At 46.1% G+C, this 17,635-nt stretch overlaps 2 protein-coding genes across 2 annotated transcripts in view; both read right to left on the reverse strand.

Annotated features, from left to right (window-relative positions):
- The window catches only part of DNAH3 (dynein axonemal heavy chain 3), a 117,987-nt gene that overhangs the window by 35,705 nt on the left and 64,647 nt on the right, over nucleotides 1-17,635 (reverse strand). Inside the window, exons 33-39 of the mRNA XM_054040941.1 lie at nucleotides 9,219-9,310; nucleotides 8,282-8,501; nucleotides 5,318-5,452; nucleotides 4,160-4,271; nucleotides 3,246-3,487; nucleotides 2,693-2,793; nucleotides 2,493-2,598 (exon numbers count right to left, since the gene is read on the reverse strand). Of these exons, the coding sequence (XP_053896916.1) occupies nucleotides 2,493-2,598; nucleotides 2,693-2,793; nucleotides 3,246-3,487; nucleotides 4,160-4,271; nucleotides 5,318-5,452; nucleotides 8,282-8,501; nucleotides 9,219-9,310 (1,008 nt within the window). The remainder of the gene's footprint in view (nucleotides 1-2,492; nucleotides 2,599-2,692; nucleotides 2,794-3,245; nucleotides 3,488-4,159; nucleotides 4,272-5,317; nucleotides 5,453-8,281; nucleotides 8,502-9,218; nucleotides 9,311-17,635) is intronic.
- LOC128843857 (mediator of RNA polymerase II transcription subunit 15-like) lies at nucleotides 15,169-16,860 on the reverse strand. The gene is made up of 2 exons (XM_054040940.1): nucleotides 16,601-16,860; nucleotides 15,169-15,672 (listed from the first exon to the last, which is right to left on the reverse strand). The coding sequence occupies exons 1-2, from the start codon at nucleotides 16,686-16,688 to the stop codon at nucleotides 15,191-15,193; spliced, it is 570 nt and encodes a 189-aa protein (XP_053896915.1). The 5' UTR covers nucleotides 16,689-16,860; the 3' UTR covers nucleotides 15,169-15,190.

A 17,635-nucleotide genomic window follows, 5' to 3' on the forward strand; every position in this document is an offset into this window, starting at 1 on the left:
TCGGAAGTGCTTGCGCCCCACTCCCACCCCGACTCTACCCCCACCTTTCCCCATTGGCTCCCTCCCCGAATCCCCACCTCTTCCCCAGGCTCGCCATTCCTCCTCCCTCCGGCGCTTGTGGAGGGAGGCCCGGGAGACGCAGGGGAAGCGCGGGGCCGGGGTGAGTGAGAGTCCGGCCTGGCCCCGAGCAGGCAGGATTCAGTCGGGCGGTAGGGAGGAGGAAGCGTGGGGGAGGAAGCGGCCGATGGACAAGCTTGGCGGCTGCAGCTCTGGCGCTTCCTCCCCCCGCAGCAGTGGGAGCTGCAGCAGCGGCTGCTCCCGTGTCCCGCTGCCTGGGGGGGAGAACTGCCGCTGCCTGGCCCCGCGGGCTGCCCCCCTACTCTCCCTACCACCTGACTGAGTCCTGCCTGCACTCGGGGCCAGACCAGACTCTCACTCACCCCGGCCCCGCACTTCCCCTGTGTCTCCCGGGGCTCCCTCCAGCACCTGTGGAGGAAAGGGGGGGTTTGCCCTGCCCCCTCCCGCCACGCCCCCCCACGTCCCGATATTTGACTTGGGTGATCTGGTCACCCTATCTGAGGGTGAGATTATCTGTATTCAGTTTGATTAGACATAGATTTGCACATTTTATTTTATTTTGCTTGGTGACTTACTTTGTTCTGTCTGTTACTACTTGGAACCACTTAAATTCTATTTTCTGTATTTAATAAAATCACTTTTTTCCTTATTAATTAAGGACCTGGGGGAGCAAACAACTGTGCATATCTCTCTATCAGTGTTATAGAGGGCGAACAATTTATGAGTTTGCCCTGCATAAGCTTTATACAGGGTAAAACGGATTTATTTGGGTTTAGACCCCCTTGGGAGTTGGGCATCTGAGTGCTAAAGACAAGCACACTTCTGTGAGCTGTTTTCAGGTAAACCTGCAGCTTTGGGACAAGTGATTCAGACCCTGGGTCTGTATTGGAGCAGACAGGAGTGTCTGGCTCAGCAAGACAGGGTGCTGGAGTCCTGAGCTGGCAGGGAAAACAGAAGCAGGGGTAGTCTTTGCACATCAGGTGGCAGCTCCCAAGGGGGTTTCTGTGATCCAACCTGTCACAGTGACCACTGCCGTAAGTGAAGCATCATCGCTTACCCTCTACAGCAAGCCAGCTCTGCTGACTTATGCAGGGTGCAGGAAGTCATGGCCCAACCTCTCCTCTGCCTCTATCTTGGCCTTTTCCAAGGGTATTTCAGATAGTTTATAAAGGGACAGGAATGGCTTCTTAACCAACATCAGGCAGCATTCCCCCATCCCTAAGCACTTTTCTGAATTTGGTCCCAGCTCCTGTTTGCTCTTCCATTGAACAGTGAAGAAGGGGGCTGGCAGATCACAGAAAACTATGGCTTCATCCAGCTCTAGGCCCAACACAGAAAAGTTTGTTTGGCCTTTTAATGCCTGACCCTCCCCCACTGAACTCAATGTTTAATGCTTATATAACCTTCAGAACCTATTCCGGCAAATCCTCAGTCTCATTTGTAAATGCACTACACGAACATGAGCACCACTGATCCATCTGAGTTGTTCTACTCAGTAAGAACTACTCTAGTGAGTAAGGGTTTGCAAAAGCAGACCCAGAATGATAAGAATGTTATTAATATATGCATTTCTCATGCTCGTATCTGACTGCCCCAAACAGGTGAAGGTGCATTTTTAATGCACATTTCTCACCCCCCTTCTCCTGGACCTGGCTCACATAATCTCCATCTATCATGCACTAGGACTCTGTTAGTGAAGTCTCACACATCACTAAACCCCATGTAATATTGGATATAATTTTCAAAAGTGGAAAGGAGCCCAGGGATTAGAGACTGCTAGGAGAGTGAGCAGGTTCTAGCAGAGAGTCCTGGGAGTTAGGACTGAGACTCTGACCAGGCAGGGCCTGGGAGTGGCCTGCCAAAGCAGAAAAGATGCCAGGCAGGAAGGCCTGGGAGGAGGAAGAGAAACCTTTGCTTTGTGTGGGCTTTTGGATGGAAAGATGGGAAAGTGGGGAAAGTGAGGCAAACTACCTATGGAGCCCCTTGGGATTCAGGGTATGTCTTCATTGCGATCAGAGGTGTGACTGCAGCACATGTAGACTTACCCGAACTAGCTTTGTTCTATTGCAGCGAAGCCATGGCAGTAGAGGTGGCAGCATAGAAGGTACAAGCCCATCTGGGATGCTAGGCATGTACTTGGCCAGCTAGCCTGTGCTGCCTCCCATGCTACCACAGCTTCACTGGCATAGTTATTCAAGCTAGCTAGAGCAAAGCTAGTGTGGTTATGTCTACATGTGCTGCAGTCTGATTGCAATGTAGACATACCCTTTGTGTCCTGATTCACTGAGGCGCTTTTAAAAACATTACCCAATGTGCCTACTTGGAAGCCCATAGGACATACTAGGACATAGTGGGAAGATTACCTTTAAAGTAAAAGTTATAAGGGTGACACATGAAAAAAAAAAGGTTCACACCAGTTCTCTGTGCTCCTGTTGCAGATTTGGGGGCAGCGTGTCCATGTAGGAATCCTTCAGAGGCTTCCAACCTAACTGATTAGGATCCATATAGATCATACCACACCTGGAAAAAAAAGTAGTCATGGTGCAGTAAGGTATCTGAAATGCATCAGGTACATTGTGTGAGATAGTTCAGACTTTGGGTGGGTTATTGTTACCTGCTGACAGTTGCTGGAGATGCCTCCTCCAAGTCAGCTGGCTCGAAGATTAAACTCATTTTGGAACTCATCTGAATTATTTCCCCGCTCATTAAACACAGCTGGAAAGCAAACATGGCTTAATCATATCATAGCTGAACATTCACTTATAGCAGTGCTTATCATAAAATCACTGAACAGCCATCCCATTTAGTGTCAGTTCTTATTCATTCATTCATGTTCCCGTAGTATGTGATATTTATAGAATTCTGTCTTAGAGAGCTCTCCATTTGTTATTGCCAAGTCTTGCAGACTTGGGAGAAAAAGAGAAAATGAAGCATTAGCCAGCTCTTTATATATTCCACAATAAAAAGCAATCCTTTTTCTTTTAGCAGTTTAAGATAATTATTATTTTGTGAATAAACAAATCTCCAGCTAGAATTTCCAGTTAGAAAGATGAATTCATGTATTTCAATTTACTTAAAAGCGTCAGATCACTAACTGCAATAACCAAACAACTGCAATTAATTATGTGCATTCACACGCTAAAGTAACAGGCAAAAATGATGGCTACCTTCTTATTATCATCTAGCACAGTGTTCATGTTCTCTATCCAAACTGCATCCACTGGTCCATCAAATATAATCCACTTTCTGTCATCTGTGGTTAAAGATGCTTGTTGTCTGAAGGTGTTTGCAAGGACTCCATCTGTCCACTCATGGCTCACGGGGTCAAAACACCCATACAGCTGTCCCATTGTAATAGCTTTGGGATTAATAATTCTGTACTCAACAGCAAACTCATCCATGGAATTTGCTAGGTAGGAATTAAAAATAGATTACATTGATTAGCTAGATAGAAGGCAAAAGTTCTTTAAAAATATTTTTAATTAATGAAGTTTAGAAGTGGAACATTCCTGATAGAATCCCAGTGAAGCCACCCAATAGACCTTACATGTGGAAGCTACCTAGCAGTAAGTAATGACTTCCTTTACTTACACATAGAGTTTATTGCTGCACAAGGCAGGTCCAGAGTGTTGTGTGCACAAGCACAAGGTAAAAATTGAGGAAAGGACAGAAGCACAATGGAAACTGATTGTGCATTAATGAGAGAGCTTCACAAAATCTCTCCCAGGGAATAGATCTGTTGAGCAAAGAGGTGCCATTTTTGCAGTCATTTTCCAGAGAAGAACCATACATTAAGAGATTTGTTTGATGAGGCTATTGCTGCTAGTTTTGCATGACTACTGTGCACAAATATACTGCTTAACAAAATGTGTAACTGACTTTTTTGCATATTCGTGTGATCAGAAAGAAGAATATTTCTAACTGAGGTTTTCCAATCTTATTCCAGCATATCCAAATTCTCTTCTATTCTGCAACCCATTAACAGCAGAATTAGCAACCTGAACGAGTCTTTGTACAGCAAATTCATTGGTCATAGAATTAATTTTTTATGAGAAATCTTCAGTAGGCTTTTTATTTTTACCTATGTACAAATCACCAAGGGCTGCGGCTAGCACTTTGTAAGCACAGGTCTTTCCACCCAAAGCATCTCCAACAATCATGTATCCATGGCGCACCAGCATCATTTCATAAATCTGTATTGATGACATGAGTTTTATACTTAAATATATTAAAGAACTGAATGTAACGTGTGTGAAACTACGTCTCTCTTGCACTCCTACATTGTGTGAAAGAGCAGATCAGCCAATCTAGACACAAACACTGACATTCCTACCCTTAAGGATCCTAAGGCCAAACTCAGAGGTGAGTCTAAGACAGCATAATTACACTTCCTGCCTCCTCAGAGTGTAAATTACTCCAACTCAGGCCTTGTTTTCATTAGAAATTTCCACTGGTTTAACTTAAATTTGTTTTTAAACTGATTTAAACTAGTGCAAACCCCTGGTAAACATTATTATTTTAATTTAAGAGTGCCTTTTTTCAGTTTAGCTTAATCCAATTGCTAACTGACCCAAGCTACACCAAAATAAGTCTGGTTTAAACCAGAACAAGAGTGTCCACCTAACTGTTTGTACCTGTTTAACTAACTTGGTTTCAAATCAGGAAAAGCAACTAATAAAAGGGTGAAAGTTAAAGCAGTGGGTGTAATAAAGGCACAACCCATGAGTGGCAGTAATAACAGTACCGAGATCTCAAAACACTTTACAAAGACAGTCAGTATCATTATTGCCATTTTACAGATGGGGAAACTGAGGTATAGAGCGATGAACTGACTTGCTCAAGGTCACCCAGCAGGCCAGTAGCAGAGCCAGGAAAGAACATAGGTCTTATGAGTCTTAGTCCAGTGCTCTCAATGCTAAGGCACATTGGCTCCCTTAGTAAGACTGAATTTCATTTGCTGGCTCCAGTCATATGACCTGAGACATGCGTGCAAATATGAGTACCCTTGGCACATGGAAGGGGGCAATATCTACTGACCAACTTGTACTTACTGTTCGAGAGAGTGGAGTTTTTTTCTGGCATATCAATGTCTGTACATTTTGTGGTTTTCACTTTGTATAGATAAGCTTTCAGTAATGCTCTGCTAGCTACTAATTTAGGCCCTGATTCAGCCAGGTACTTTAATAGTTTATACATAAATTATCTTTTTTCAGATGTGATGAATATTTTCTTTAAATACCTGAATAATTTTTCCAATAAACCAAGGAACTGGTTGAAGATTCATTTTTGTAATATTGTCACTCAGTGCCTGCACAAACAGCTCATAGTCTGGTTTAGGAAGAACCACTCCAGGAAACAGGTCAGATATGATACCCTGTTAATGAAAAAAACAGGATACTATTAAAAGCAGACTAACAAAAACAAAGGCAGAACTGAGTGTTAAGAAATACATAGAATATGGTAGGAAATAGGACTTTAAGGGGGAATGTATTCAGCTGGACTGAGTCCTAATTTAAAGGCACTAATTGCACCCACATTTTTGGACCTGCAAAATTAACTGCAGGTGCAAACCTCAGTAGTTGTGCCTTTAATTGACTCACTTGTACCCACAATCAGATAGAGGTGAAGGCACTCTGTTTTGCACTCACAAATGAATGAATGTCACAAATGATACAGGCATGAATTGCTCCTGCAAAACTGCTGAAAATCTACCTTTAAATGTATTGGGGGAGTGGAGAGATTAAATGACTAATGGGGAGATATGTGTTCTTTTACTTCACAGAAGTGACTTTTTTCAAAAGTCCAGATCTTAGGTCTTTATAATTAATATGGATGGCTTTATAATTAATACGGATGGCTTTGAAGCCTGAAACATTGATTATCCTCCTTCTATGGAAGCATAACATTAGCAATAACACCATGGTTTTCACTCTGACTTCCAAACAAAATATTTTCTATTGCTTGCTGTCAGGGTTACTTCCCCACTCTGAACTCTAGGGTACAGATGTGGGGACCCGCATGAAAGCCCCCTAAGCTTATTTCTACCAGCTTAGGTTAAAATCTGATACTCTGCCACCACCAAGTGATTTAACAAGAAAAAGGGAAAGGACCACTTGGAGTTCCTCTTCCCCCAAAATATCCCCCCAAGCCCTTATACCCCCTTTCCTGGGGAGGGTTGAGAATAATATCCTAACCAATTGGTTACAAAGTGATCAAAGAACCAAACCCGTGGATCTTTGGACAATGGAAAAATCAGTCAGGTTCTTAAAAGAAGGATTTTATTAAAAAGAAAAGGTAAAAATTATCTCTGTAAAATCAGGATGGAAAATAACTTTACAGGGTAATCAGATTCAAAGAGCCCAGAGGAAACCCCTTTAGCCTTAGTTTCAAAGTTACAGCAAAACAGGGGTAAGCCTCCCTCTAGCAAAGGAACATTCACAAGTTGAGAAAAACAAAGATAAACTTATATGCCTTGCCTAGCGGCATATTATCGCCTAGGCCAACAAGGCCAAGGCCTAGGCCTAGGGTGGCAAATTTGTTTTTGCCCCCTCCCCAACACTGCCCCTTCCCCAAATCCTCGGCCCGCCTTCTCCCCCAGGCCCGCCACGCTTCCCTCCTTCCACCTCCCTCCCAGGCTTGCCGCTGTGGGAGGGAGGGAGAAGCGAGTTGCAGCGCGCTCGGAGGAGGTGGAGCAGAGGTGAGCTAGGGCATGGGGAGTAATGGGGGGCCGGGAACTGCTCCCCGGCCCACCCCGGCTCACCTCTGCTCCACCGCCGCCGCCATCCCCCAAGCGCGCCGCAACTCCCCTTCTCCCCCCTCCCTCCCTGGCTTGCCACGGGGGAGCGGAGGTGAGCTGGTGGGGGGCGGGGGCGCGGCAATTTTTTGATGGCCTAGGGGCGGCAAATTTGTTAATCCGCCCCTGGCCTTGCCTGGCTATTACTTACAAGTTTAAAATATGAGAGACTTGTTCAGAAAGATTTGGAGAGCATGGATTGGTGTCCGGTCCAGTCCTCCTCCTTCCTCCCCCCCCCCCCGCAAGATTTTAAAGTATCTTGTCCCCTTATTGGTCCTTTGGGTTAGGTGTCAGCCAGGTTACCTGAGCTTCATAACCCTTTACAGGTAAAAGGATTTTGGTGTCTCTGGCCAGGAGGGATTTTATAGTATTGTACACAGGAGGGTTGTTACCCTTCCCTTAATAGTTATGACACTTGCAATTTAACTTTCCCCATCTCCTTCACAATACAAAGCTAAGGCCTGGCCTACACTTAAAAGTTAGGTCGATGTAGCTACATTGGTCAGTGGTGTGAAAAATCCACACCCCCGAGTGCCACAGCCATGTTGACTTAACCCCCAGCATAGATGAAACTATATCGATGGAAGAATGCTTCCGTCGACATAGCTACTGTACCTAAGGAAGGTGGTGTTCCTACAGTGGTGAAAAAAACCCTTCCATTGGTGTAGACTCCGTCTACACTACAAGGTTATGCTGACATAGCTACAGAAACTTAGCAATGCCAATATAGTCTCCATAGTGTAGACCAGGGTCGGCAACCTTTCAGAAGTGGTGTGCCGAGTCTTCATTTATTCATCTAATTTAAGGTTTTGCGTGCAAGTAATACATTTTAACGTTTTTAGAAGGTCTCTTTCTATAAGTCTATAATATATAACAAAACTATTGTTGTATGTAAAGTAAATAAGGTTTTTAAAATGTTTAAGCTTCATTTAAAATTAAATTAAAAGGCAGAGCCTCCCCGGACTGGTGGCCATGACCCGGGCAGTGTGAGTGCCACTGAAAATCAGCTCGTGTGCCGCCTTCGGCACACGTGCCATAGGTTGCCTACCCCTGATGTAGACACATCCTTATATACAAAATTAGCAAAGAATGGTTTTCATTGGCATGAGTTAATGGAGTTACAAGAGATCATGTCAATGGCATGCAACATATCATAAGGTAACTCAAAAGGTAACTCCTGTCATTGCTATAAGTTCATTTTTCAAAACAATACTAAGAGCCAAATTGTGCCCACAATTAGATTGGTGCAACCCCACTGACTTCAGTAGTAATGATGAAAGAATTTGGGCAAAACCGTTTTAAATTAAAGCATTTAATTTAAATTTTCTTAGTTTATCATGGCAGTCCCATCTATCTGTCTTTCTAGGTTCTTATAACTTAGTATTTGAATGCATCTACCTGTTATCTTACCTGAAAGAGAGGAACATCTTGTGCCAAGAATTTGGCTAAGTTAACATCCAGCAAAGCTCGAAGTAACAATACACTTTCATCTTCTTCTGGGTACTTTAGTTTTAAGTTTCCTGCTGCTGTCAGGACAGATTTAACAGCACGCATTCCATAGTCATAGTGATGCTGAGATGATAACTGCTCAGAGCAAAGACGGTATGTGGCAACAATTTTCTGGGCAAGACTGTGGATGTTAAAATATGGTGTGTGAAATGCAAATATAATGCCAAATATATCAAATATTTGCATATTTAAAGCCCAGATCTTTGAAGTAAATGGAATGATGTCAGTTTACACCCGAGGACATGCCCCAAAATGTATAGAAATCTAAATGACAGATTTCTCCATTGTTTTGGGCTTTGTAAAACAGTAACAGCTGAAATGCTGTTTCCCCTGTTCACGTGCCTCAAAAATACATAAAACTTAATTTGCACAGAGTGACAATTCACCTCTGTGCCAAGTTCCAGAAGAAGGTTTACACACTACTTATGGAGGCTTAAGTAAGCCTTAAGTAAAGTGTAACCTTGGGCTGGCCTCCACCTAGGGGTACATTTCACCGATGATAGCCAAGGTACAGATCAAAGGTTTGTTGTGTGCTTTTGTTGTTTTACAAACTTGAATCAATTAATATCATGCAGGTCTTTTGAGATGGATTATCAGAAAATACCCATTAAGGTGTTCATTTTCAAAGCAATGCATATGGATTTAATCACGTGATTTTAATTGAACAGAACAGTTGCCTGGATAAATATTTACACAACACTTGGAAAATTTAGTCCAAATTATCAGTAGAAACAACACCACACACACATACTCCCCACCCACCACCCCAAACACAGAGTGGTTAGCCTCCTGAGGAATTTCAGAGCCAGCTGTAAGTGGAAAATTGAATATGACTCACCTTCTAGAATCAAGAAATCCCATTGAATAAAGTGAAATTTCACCAATTAAAGCATAATCTGGAACCATCATGGCAACTGTTCGGAATAATGCCTATGGGAGGAAAAATTAACAGCTAAAAAAACGTAGACCCAAGAATAGAGAATAAAGCAATAACTTGAATTAGTTTTATAGGTGTAGTGTTCCTCTGTAAATTCACAGACTTTTGTCATTTGCCTTCCATGCATATGACTTTAGGAATCAAACTGAGGTCAGGGGGAGTCCATTATTATCGTTATTCTTGATTATTTGCATTATGGTATTGCCAAGAGGCTTCATTCAACCAAGACCGGGTCTCCATTTTGCTAGGCACCATACAGACACATCAAGAGACATTCACTACTCTGAAAATTTCACGATCTAAATAGATAAGACAAAGGAAGTATTATTACCCCATTTTACATATGGGCAAACTGGGAGGAGAGATTGTATGCTGTGTAGTTGTAGCTGTGTTGTGAGCAGGGCCGGTGTAACCACTAGGCTAACTAGGCGGCCACCTAGGATGCCAAGATTTGGGGGCACCAAAAAGCGGTGTCCCAAATTTTTTTTTTTACACAACAGTGGAGTCACATCTTACGTTAGGTTCTAAGGTCAGCGCGTAAGAGGAAAATTGCATATAGTGAAAATTACCATAGAGTACAGTACACACAGTATACACTATATACACGAGAACAGGGGTCTGCAACCTACAGCATACGTGCCAAAGGTGGCACGCGAGCCGATTTTTTTTTTAATGGCAGGCTGTGGGTCCTGGCAGCTGCTGAGCCCTTTGCCAGCCTGGGGTTCCGTTCACTCAGCCGGCAGCGGGCTGAGCGGGGCCAGCAGTGGACTTAGTGGGCCGGTGGACAGGACCCCGTCTGGCAGGAGCCGGCGGATGGAACCCCCCACAGACCAGCAGCAGGCTCAGCCCAATGCCAGTCTGGGGTTCCATCCGCCGGCTCCTGCCAGCCGGGGTCCCAGCCGCCGGCCCTGCTCAGCCTCCTGCTGGCCTAGGTGAACGGTCTGGGGTTCCGTTCACCCAGGGTTCCAGCCATTGGCCTGGGGTTCCGTTCACCCAGGGTTCCAGCCACCGGCCTGGGGTTCCGTTCACCCAGGCCGGCAGGAGGCTGAGTGGAGCCGGCGGCTGGGACCTCGACTGGCAGCGGGCTGAGGTCCCAGCCGCCACCCCATTCAGCCCACTGCAGATCTGTCTGGGGTTTCGGCTGCCGGCCCTTTGCCAGTCGGGGTCTCAGCCGCCGGCCCCGCTCAGCCTCTTGCCAGCATGGGTTAATGGAACCCCAGACCGTAGGCGGGCTGAGCAGGGCCGGCAGTCTGGGGTTCCATCCACCGGTTGCTGGCAGTCGGGATCCTGGCTGCCGGCCCTGCTCAGCCCTCTGCTGGCCCCGCTCAGCCCACTGCCGGCTGAATGAATGGAACCCCAGGCTGGCAACGGGCTCAGCGGCGGCCAGGACCCACAGCCTGCTAGGGTGACCAGATCGCAAGAGTGAAATATCAGGACACATTGGGCAAGCAGGGCGGGGGGAGGGGAGAGGACGACAATGACAGACACAGGTGCACAGAGCCATGAGAGGGGGCCCAAGAAGCTGCGAGAGGGGTTGTACGGCCCCTGCTGCAGCCCGCACCACAAGCAAGCCACAGGGCAAGGACACCTATTGAATTCAATGAGAATTTTGCATGTGAATTGATGTACCTAGTTTTGAGATTATAAAGCCAGAAGGGATCCGGTGATCACCTGGTCTCACCGCCTGTATAGCACAGATATAGAACTTTCCAAAAATAATTCCTAGAGGATAGCTTTTAGAAAAAGCTTTTAGAAAAACACCATGACCCTTAGTATATTGTTAATCGTTAATTACTCTTACCATTGAAAAGGTATGCCTTATATCCAGTCTGAATTTGTCTAGCTGCAACTTCCAACCGTTGGCTCATGCTCTACCTTTCTCTGCTAGACTGAAGTGCCCATTAACTATTTGTTCTCCATGTAGATACTTACAGTCTATAACCAAGTCACTTCTTAACCTTCTTTTTGTTAAGCTAAATAGATTGAGGTCCTTGAGTCGATCACTATAAGGCATGTTTTATAATCCTTTAATCAGTCTTGTGACTCTTCTCTGAACACTCTCCAATTTATCAATATCCTTCTTAAACTGTGCACACCAGAACTGGACACAGTATTCCAACAGTGGTTGCACCAGTGCCAAATACAGAAATAAAATAACCTCTCTACTCCTGCTTGAGATTCCCCTATTTAGGCATCTGGTCACCCTATTTCTGTATGCATTTCCCCATTTTTTTTTTGTAAAAATCAAAACTGAACTGCCCCAGAAATTCTGGCATGTGGAATCATCATGAAACTCACATGGCTCCAACCCTGCCGATGAACCTTTAGATCCACTGCACAGACTTCTGCCACTTGAGCTAATGGAGTAAGTGATGGCAGAGGCAGTAGGTTGTCATCCTATATGTGATAGATCAGCTCTATAGGGGGATGAGACACTTTTTTTGCCACTGGGTTTCACAGATATCTGCTGACAGAAGAGGAACTGTGAAACTCAGGAATCCTGGGTCTAGCCCAGGCTCCTGAATGGAGTGGTCTCTAGTAGTCAAAGACCCTTCTTCCCGTCCCCTCCAGTCTATGTCTATCCTATTGCTGTCTAACCCGCCCCAGCTCCTCATCTGATTTCAACTGCCCCCCACTACTGCTCTGGATTCCTTGTCCCAGTTTCCTGGTCCTGTCTCAATCTCCTCTTTCCCCGCTCCCATCCCTCAGATGGGATGTTCGTTCCAGACTGGCAAAATTATAAGGCTTCCCAACATTTCAACACTTCCCATTCTAAATTTTAACTATAGGCTAGCTCTGCCTACAACAAAGCATATTCAGAACCTCTGATTAAGGGGATTATAAGTGTAGCAACCTCCATCATAGCTAGTCACCAAAGATTGAACCGGAGCAATCCAGACTTAAAAGCATGAGCTTCTACTACTTGCATTCAAGATATAACTCCCTTAGCTGGTAGTTATACAGTTATCCTCTAAAAATCCACCGGCCCTGGTATTATATTACTTGACCAAGGTCACACAGGGAATCTATGGCAAAGCTGGGAATTGAACTCAGATCCCCTGGGTCCCAGTCCAGTGCCTACAACTATTTTCCTTACTGATACAGGAACATTTGTTATACTTTGAGGCTGAGATTTGCAAAGCTGTTTAGGGATTTTAATTACAATTAATTTTAATGAGAATTGGGCATCCAAATCCCTCAGGTAGTCTGAAGACTGCAACCTGAATTGTCACTGTACTCCACAATAGAAAGTTTTAAGCAGGCAGTTTATCTGTGACAGGTGGAATCTGACTCTCAGTGGATTTTCTAGTTTTAACTAAATATTTCAAATATTAAAAAACCTACAGGTAAAATGAATTTCACAACTTTTTTATTCCCAAAACCCAAGTCAAAAGCTCTGCATTTCTCCTGTAACAGCTGCCATCATTTGCACCCATAACAGACCAAGAAACTACATTTCTTGTGCTGTTTATGGTTTTAGGTTTCAAAGTGGTAGCCATGTTAGGGTATGTCTACACTACGAAATTAGGTCGAATTTATAGAAGCCGGTTTTATAGAAATCGTTTTTATACAGTCGATTGTGTGTGTCCCTACATAAAATGTTCTAAATGCATTAAGTCGGCAGACCGCGTCCATGGTACCGAGGCTAGCGTCGACTTCTGGAGCGTTGCACTGTGGGTAGCTATCCCACAGTTCCCACAGTCTCTGCCGTCCATTGGAATTCTGAGTTGAGATCCCAATGCCTGATGAGGCAAAAACAGTGTCGCGGGGGATTCTGGGTACATGTCGTCAGGTCCTCCCCCCCATGAGAGTAAAGGCAGACAATAGTTTCATGCCTTTTTTCCTGGGTTACCTGTGCAGACGACATACCACAGCAAGCATGCAGCCCGCTCAGCTCAGTGTCACCATATGTCATCTGGGTGCTGGCAGACGTGGTACTGCATTGCTACACAGCAGCAGCTACTTGCCTTTTGGCAGTAGATGGTGCAGTATGACGGTAGCCATCATCAGCTATCTGGGTGTTGGCAGACATGGGACTGCATTGCTATACAGCAGCAGCTCCTTGCCTTTTGGCAGCAGATGCTGTATTACGACTGGTATCCATCATCGTCATACTCCTCAGTGAGTTCAATCAGAGGCACCTGGACAGACATGTTTTGTCTCCTGGAGACTCAGTCCTGCCGGCAGTCCTATTGCACCATCTTCATGATGACGGCTAGCAGTCGTAATGCACCATTTTCTGCCAAGCACCCAGAAGATGCCGATGGCTATCAGTCATGCTGCACCGTCTACTGCCAGCCTAAGATGTAAAAGATAGATGGACAATAATTTGTTCTGTATTCATTTGCTTTCCACTCCCTCCGTGAAATCAACAGCCTGCTAAACCCAGGGATTTGAGTTCAATCTTTGGGGGTGCCATTCTGTGTGACAGTTGTTTGTGTTTCTCCCTGATGCACAGCCACCTTTGTTGATTTTAATTCCCTGTAAGCCATGTCGTCACTCGCCCCTCCCTCCCTCCGTCAGACAATAGTTTCACACCTTTTTTCAGCCCAGATGCCATAGCACTAGGATCATGGAGCCCGCTCAGATCACCACAGCAATTATGAGCACTATGAACACCACGCACATTGTCCTGGAGTATATGCAGAGCCAGAACATGCCAAAGCAAAACCAGGCGAGGAGGCGATTGCAGTGCCGCGACGAGAGTGATGAAGAAATTGACATGGACATAGACCTCTCCCAAAGTACGGGCCCCAGCAATGTGCAAATCATGGTGTTACTGGGGCAGATTCATGCCGTGGAATGCCGATTCTGGGCCCGGGAAACAAGCACAGACTGGTGGGACTGCATCGTGTTACAGGTGTGGGAGGATTCCCAGTGGCTGCGAAACTTTCGCAGCTGATATCAAGGGTAGAGACTCTGGGAAACGTGCAGGTCATAGTGGATGGGTTTGCTGCAATGGGATTCCCTAACTGTGGTGGGGCGACAGACGGAACCCATATCCCTATCTTGGCACCGGAGCACCAAGCCACCGAGTACATAAACCGAAAAGGGTACTTTTCAATGCTGCTGCAAGCCCTGGTGGATCACAAGGGACGTTTCACTAACATCAACATGGGATGGCCAGGAAAGGTACATGATGCTCGCGTCTTCAGGAACTCTGGTCTGTTTCAAAAGCTGGAGGAAGGGACTTTCTTCCCGGATCAGAAAATAACTGTTGGGGATGTTGAAATGCCCATAGTTATCCTTGGGGACCCAGCCTACCCCTTAATGCCATGGCTCATGAAGCCGTACATAGGCAACCTGGACAGTAGTCAGGACCTGTTCAACTATAGGCTCAGCAAGTGCAGAATGGTGGTAGAATGTGCATTTGGACATTTAAAAGCGCGCTGGCGCAGTTTACTGACTCGGATAGACCTCAGCGAAACCAATATCCCCATTGTTATTGCTGCTTGCTGTGCGCTCCACAATATCCGTGAGAGTAAGGGGGAGACATTTATGGCGGGGTGGGAGGTTGAGGCACATCGCCTGGCCGCTGATTACGCGCAGCCAGAGACCAGGGCGGTTAGAAGAGTACAGCAGGGCACGGTGTGCATCAGAGAAGCTTTGAAAACTAGTTTTGTGACTGGCCAGGCTATGGTGTGAAACTTCTGTTTGTTTCTCCTTGATGACCCCCCCACCCGGTTCACTCTACATCCCTGTAAGCTAACCACCCTCCCCTCCCACCTTCGAGAACCGCTTGCATAGGCAATAAAGTTATTGTTACTTCATATTCATGCATTCTTTTTTAATTCATCACACAACTAGGGGGATAACTGCCCGGGAGGGGTGGGGGAGAAGTGAAGGACAAGGACACACTGCACTTTAAAACTTTAACTCTTATTGAAGGCCAGCCTTCTGATGCTTGGGCAATCATCTGGGGTGGAGTGGCTGGGTGGCTGGAGGTGCCCCCACCGCGTTCTTGGGCATCTGGGTGAGGAGGCTATGGAACTTGGGGAGGAGGGCTGTTGGTTACACAGGGGCTGTAGTGGCGGTCTCTGCTCCTGCTGCCTTTCCTGCAGCTCAACCATACGCTGGAGCATATCAGTTTGATGCTCCAACAGCTGGAGCATCGACTCTTGCCTTCTGTCAGCAAGCTGACGCCACCTGTCCTCTTCAGCCCACGATTCAGCCCACCACCTCTCCTCTCGTTCATATTGTGCTTTTCTGCACTCTGATATTGACTGCCTCCACACATTCTGCTGTGCTCTGTCAGCGTGGGAGGACATCTGGAGCTCTGAGAACATATCATCCCGAGTCCGCCGTTTTCTCATTCTAATCTTCACTAGTCTCTGCGAAGGAGAAACATTTGCAGCTGGTGGAGGAGAAGGGAGAGGTGATTAAAAAAAAGACACATTTTAGAGAACAATGGGTACACTCTTTCACGTTAAATTTTGCTGTTCACATTACACAGCACATGTGCTTTTGTTACAAGGTCGCATTTTTCCTCTTATATTGAGGGCCTGCCGGTTTGGTGTGAGAGATCACTCACGCAGTGCCAGGCAACAGAATTCGGTTTGCAGGCAGCCATGGTAAGCCACAGTCTTTTGGCCTTTTTAACCTTCATAACATGCGGGAATGGTTTCAAACAGCAGCACCCTCATTTCCCATACCAAGCACCCATTGGGTTGGCCATTTAAAATGGGTTTGCAATGTAAAAGGAGGGGCTGCGGTTTCCGGGTTAACATGCAGCACAAACCCAACTAACCCCCCACCCCCCCACATACCCAATTCTCTGGGATGATCACTTCACCCCCCCCTCCCACCGCGTGGCTAACAGCGGGGAATATTTATGTTCAGCCGAGCAGGAACGGGCACCTCTGAATGTCCCCTTAATAAAATCACCCCATTTCAACCAGGTGACCGTGAATGATATCACTCTCCTGAGGATAACAAAGAGAGATAAGGAATGGATGTTGTCTGCATGCCAGCAAACACCGGGACCATATGCTGCCATGCTTTGTTATGCAATGATTCCAGACTACGTGCTACTGGCCTGGCGTGGTAAAGTGTCCTACCATGGCGGACAGGATAAGGCAGCCCTCCCCAGAAACCTTTTGCAAAGACTATGGGAGTACATCAAGGAGAGCTTTCTGGAGATGTCCCTGGAGGATTTCCGCTCCATCCCCATACACGTTAACAGACTTTTCCAGTAGCTGTACTGGCCGCGATTGCCAGGGCAAATTAATCATTAAACATACTTGCTTTTAAATCATGTGTAATATTTACAAAGGTACACTCACCAGAGGTCCCTTGTGCGCCCACAGGATCTGAGAGCACGCCTTGGGTGAGTTCAGGGATTACTGGTTCCAGGTCCAGGGTGATAAACATATCCTGGCTGTTGGGGAAACCGGTTTCTCCGCTTCCTTGCTGTGAGCTATCTTCCTCGTACCCCGAACCCGCTTTCCTGTTGCGTGATTCTGTTGCATTGATGGAGTCAAAGCACAGGGTTGGGGTAGTGGAGTGGTGGCTGCACCCCCTAGCATGGCATGTAGAAGCGGCATGTCTGCGGCTCTGCCCCGGACCTTCTGTTTGCCTCTCTGGCTTTGTGGTAGGCTTGCCTTAGCTCCTTAATTTTCACGCGGCACTGCTGTGCGTCCCTGTTATGGCCTCTGTCCTTCATGGCCTTGGAGACTTTTTCTAATATTTTGCCATTTCGTTTACTGCTACAGAGTTCAGCTAGCACTGATTCGTCTCCTCATATAGCGTGCAGATCCCGTACCTCCCGTTCGGTCCATGCTGGAGCTCTTTTGCGATCCTGGGACTCCATCATGATTACCTGTGCTGATGAGTTCTGCGTGGTCACCTGTGCTCTCCACGCTGGGCAAACAGGAAATGAAATTCAAAAGTTCGTGGGGCTTTTCCTGTCTACCTGGTCAGTGCATCTGAGTTGAGAGTGCTGTCCAGAGCAGTCACAATGAAGCACTCTGGGATAGCTCCCGGAGGCCAATACCGTCGAATTCCGTCCACACTACCCCAAATCCGACCCAGAAAGGCCGATTTCAGCGCTAATCCCCTCATCGGAGGTGGAGTAAAGAAACCAGTTTAAAGGTCCCTTTAAGTCGAAAAAAAGGGCTTCGTCGTGTGGATGTGTCTAGGCTTAATTTGATTTAACGCTGCTAAATTCGACCTAAACTCGTAGTGTAGACCAGGCCTTAGTCTGTATCAGCAAAAACAACGAGGAGTCCTTATGGCACCTTAGAGACTAACACATTTATTTGGTCATAAACTTTAGTGAGATGCCTGTGACCATAGGCCGTGGGTATAATAGCCCAGGG

This window comes from Malaclemys terrapin, chromosome 10 (genome assembly GCF_027887155.1).
Source record: "Malaclemys terrapin pileata isolate rMalTer1 chromosome 10, rMalTer1.hap1, whole genome shotgun sequence".
NCBI classification, from domain to species: Eukaryota; Metazoa; Chordata; order Testudines; family Emydidae; genus Malaclemys; species Malaclemys terrapin.

Bases quoted from the DNA above. Each gene is read 5' to 3' on its own strand.
- LOC128843857 (XM_054040940.1), bottom strand. From the start codon at position 16,688: ATGTTTATCACCCTGGACCTGGAACCAGTAATCCCTGAACTCACCCAA. The intron at 15,673-16,600 runs GTGAGTGTACCT...CTCCTCCACCAG, and splicing joins GGGCGCACAAGGGACCTCTG to CTGCAAATGTTTCTCCTTCG.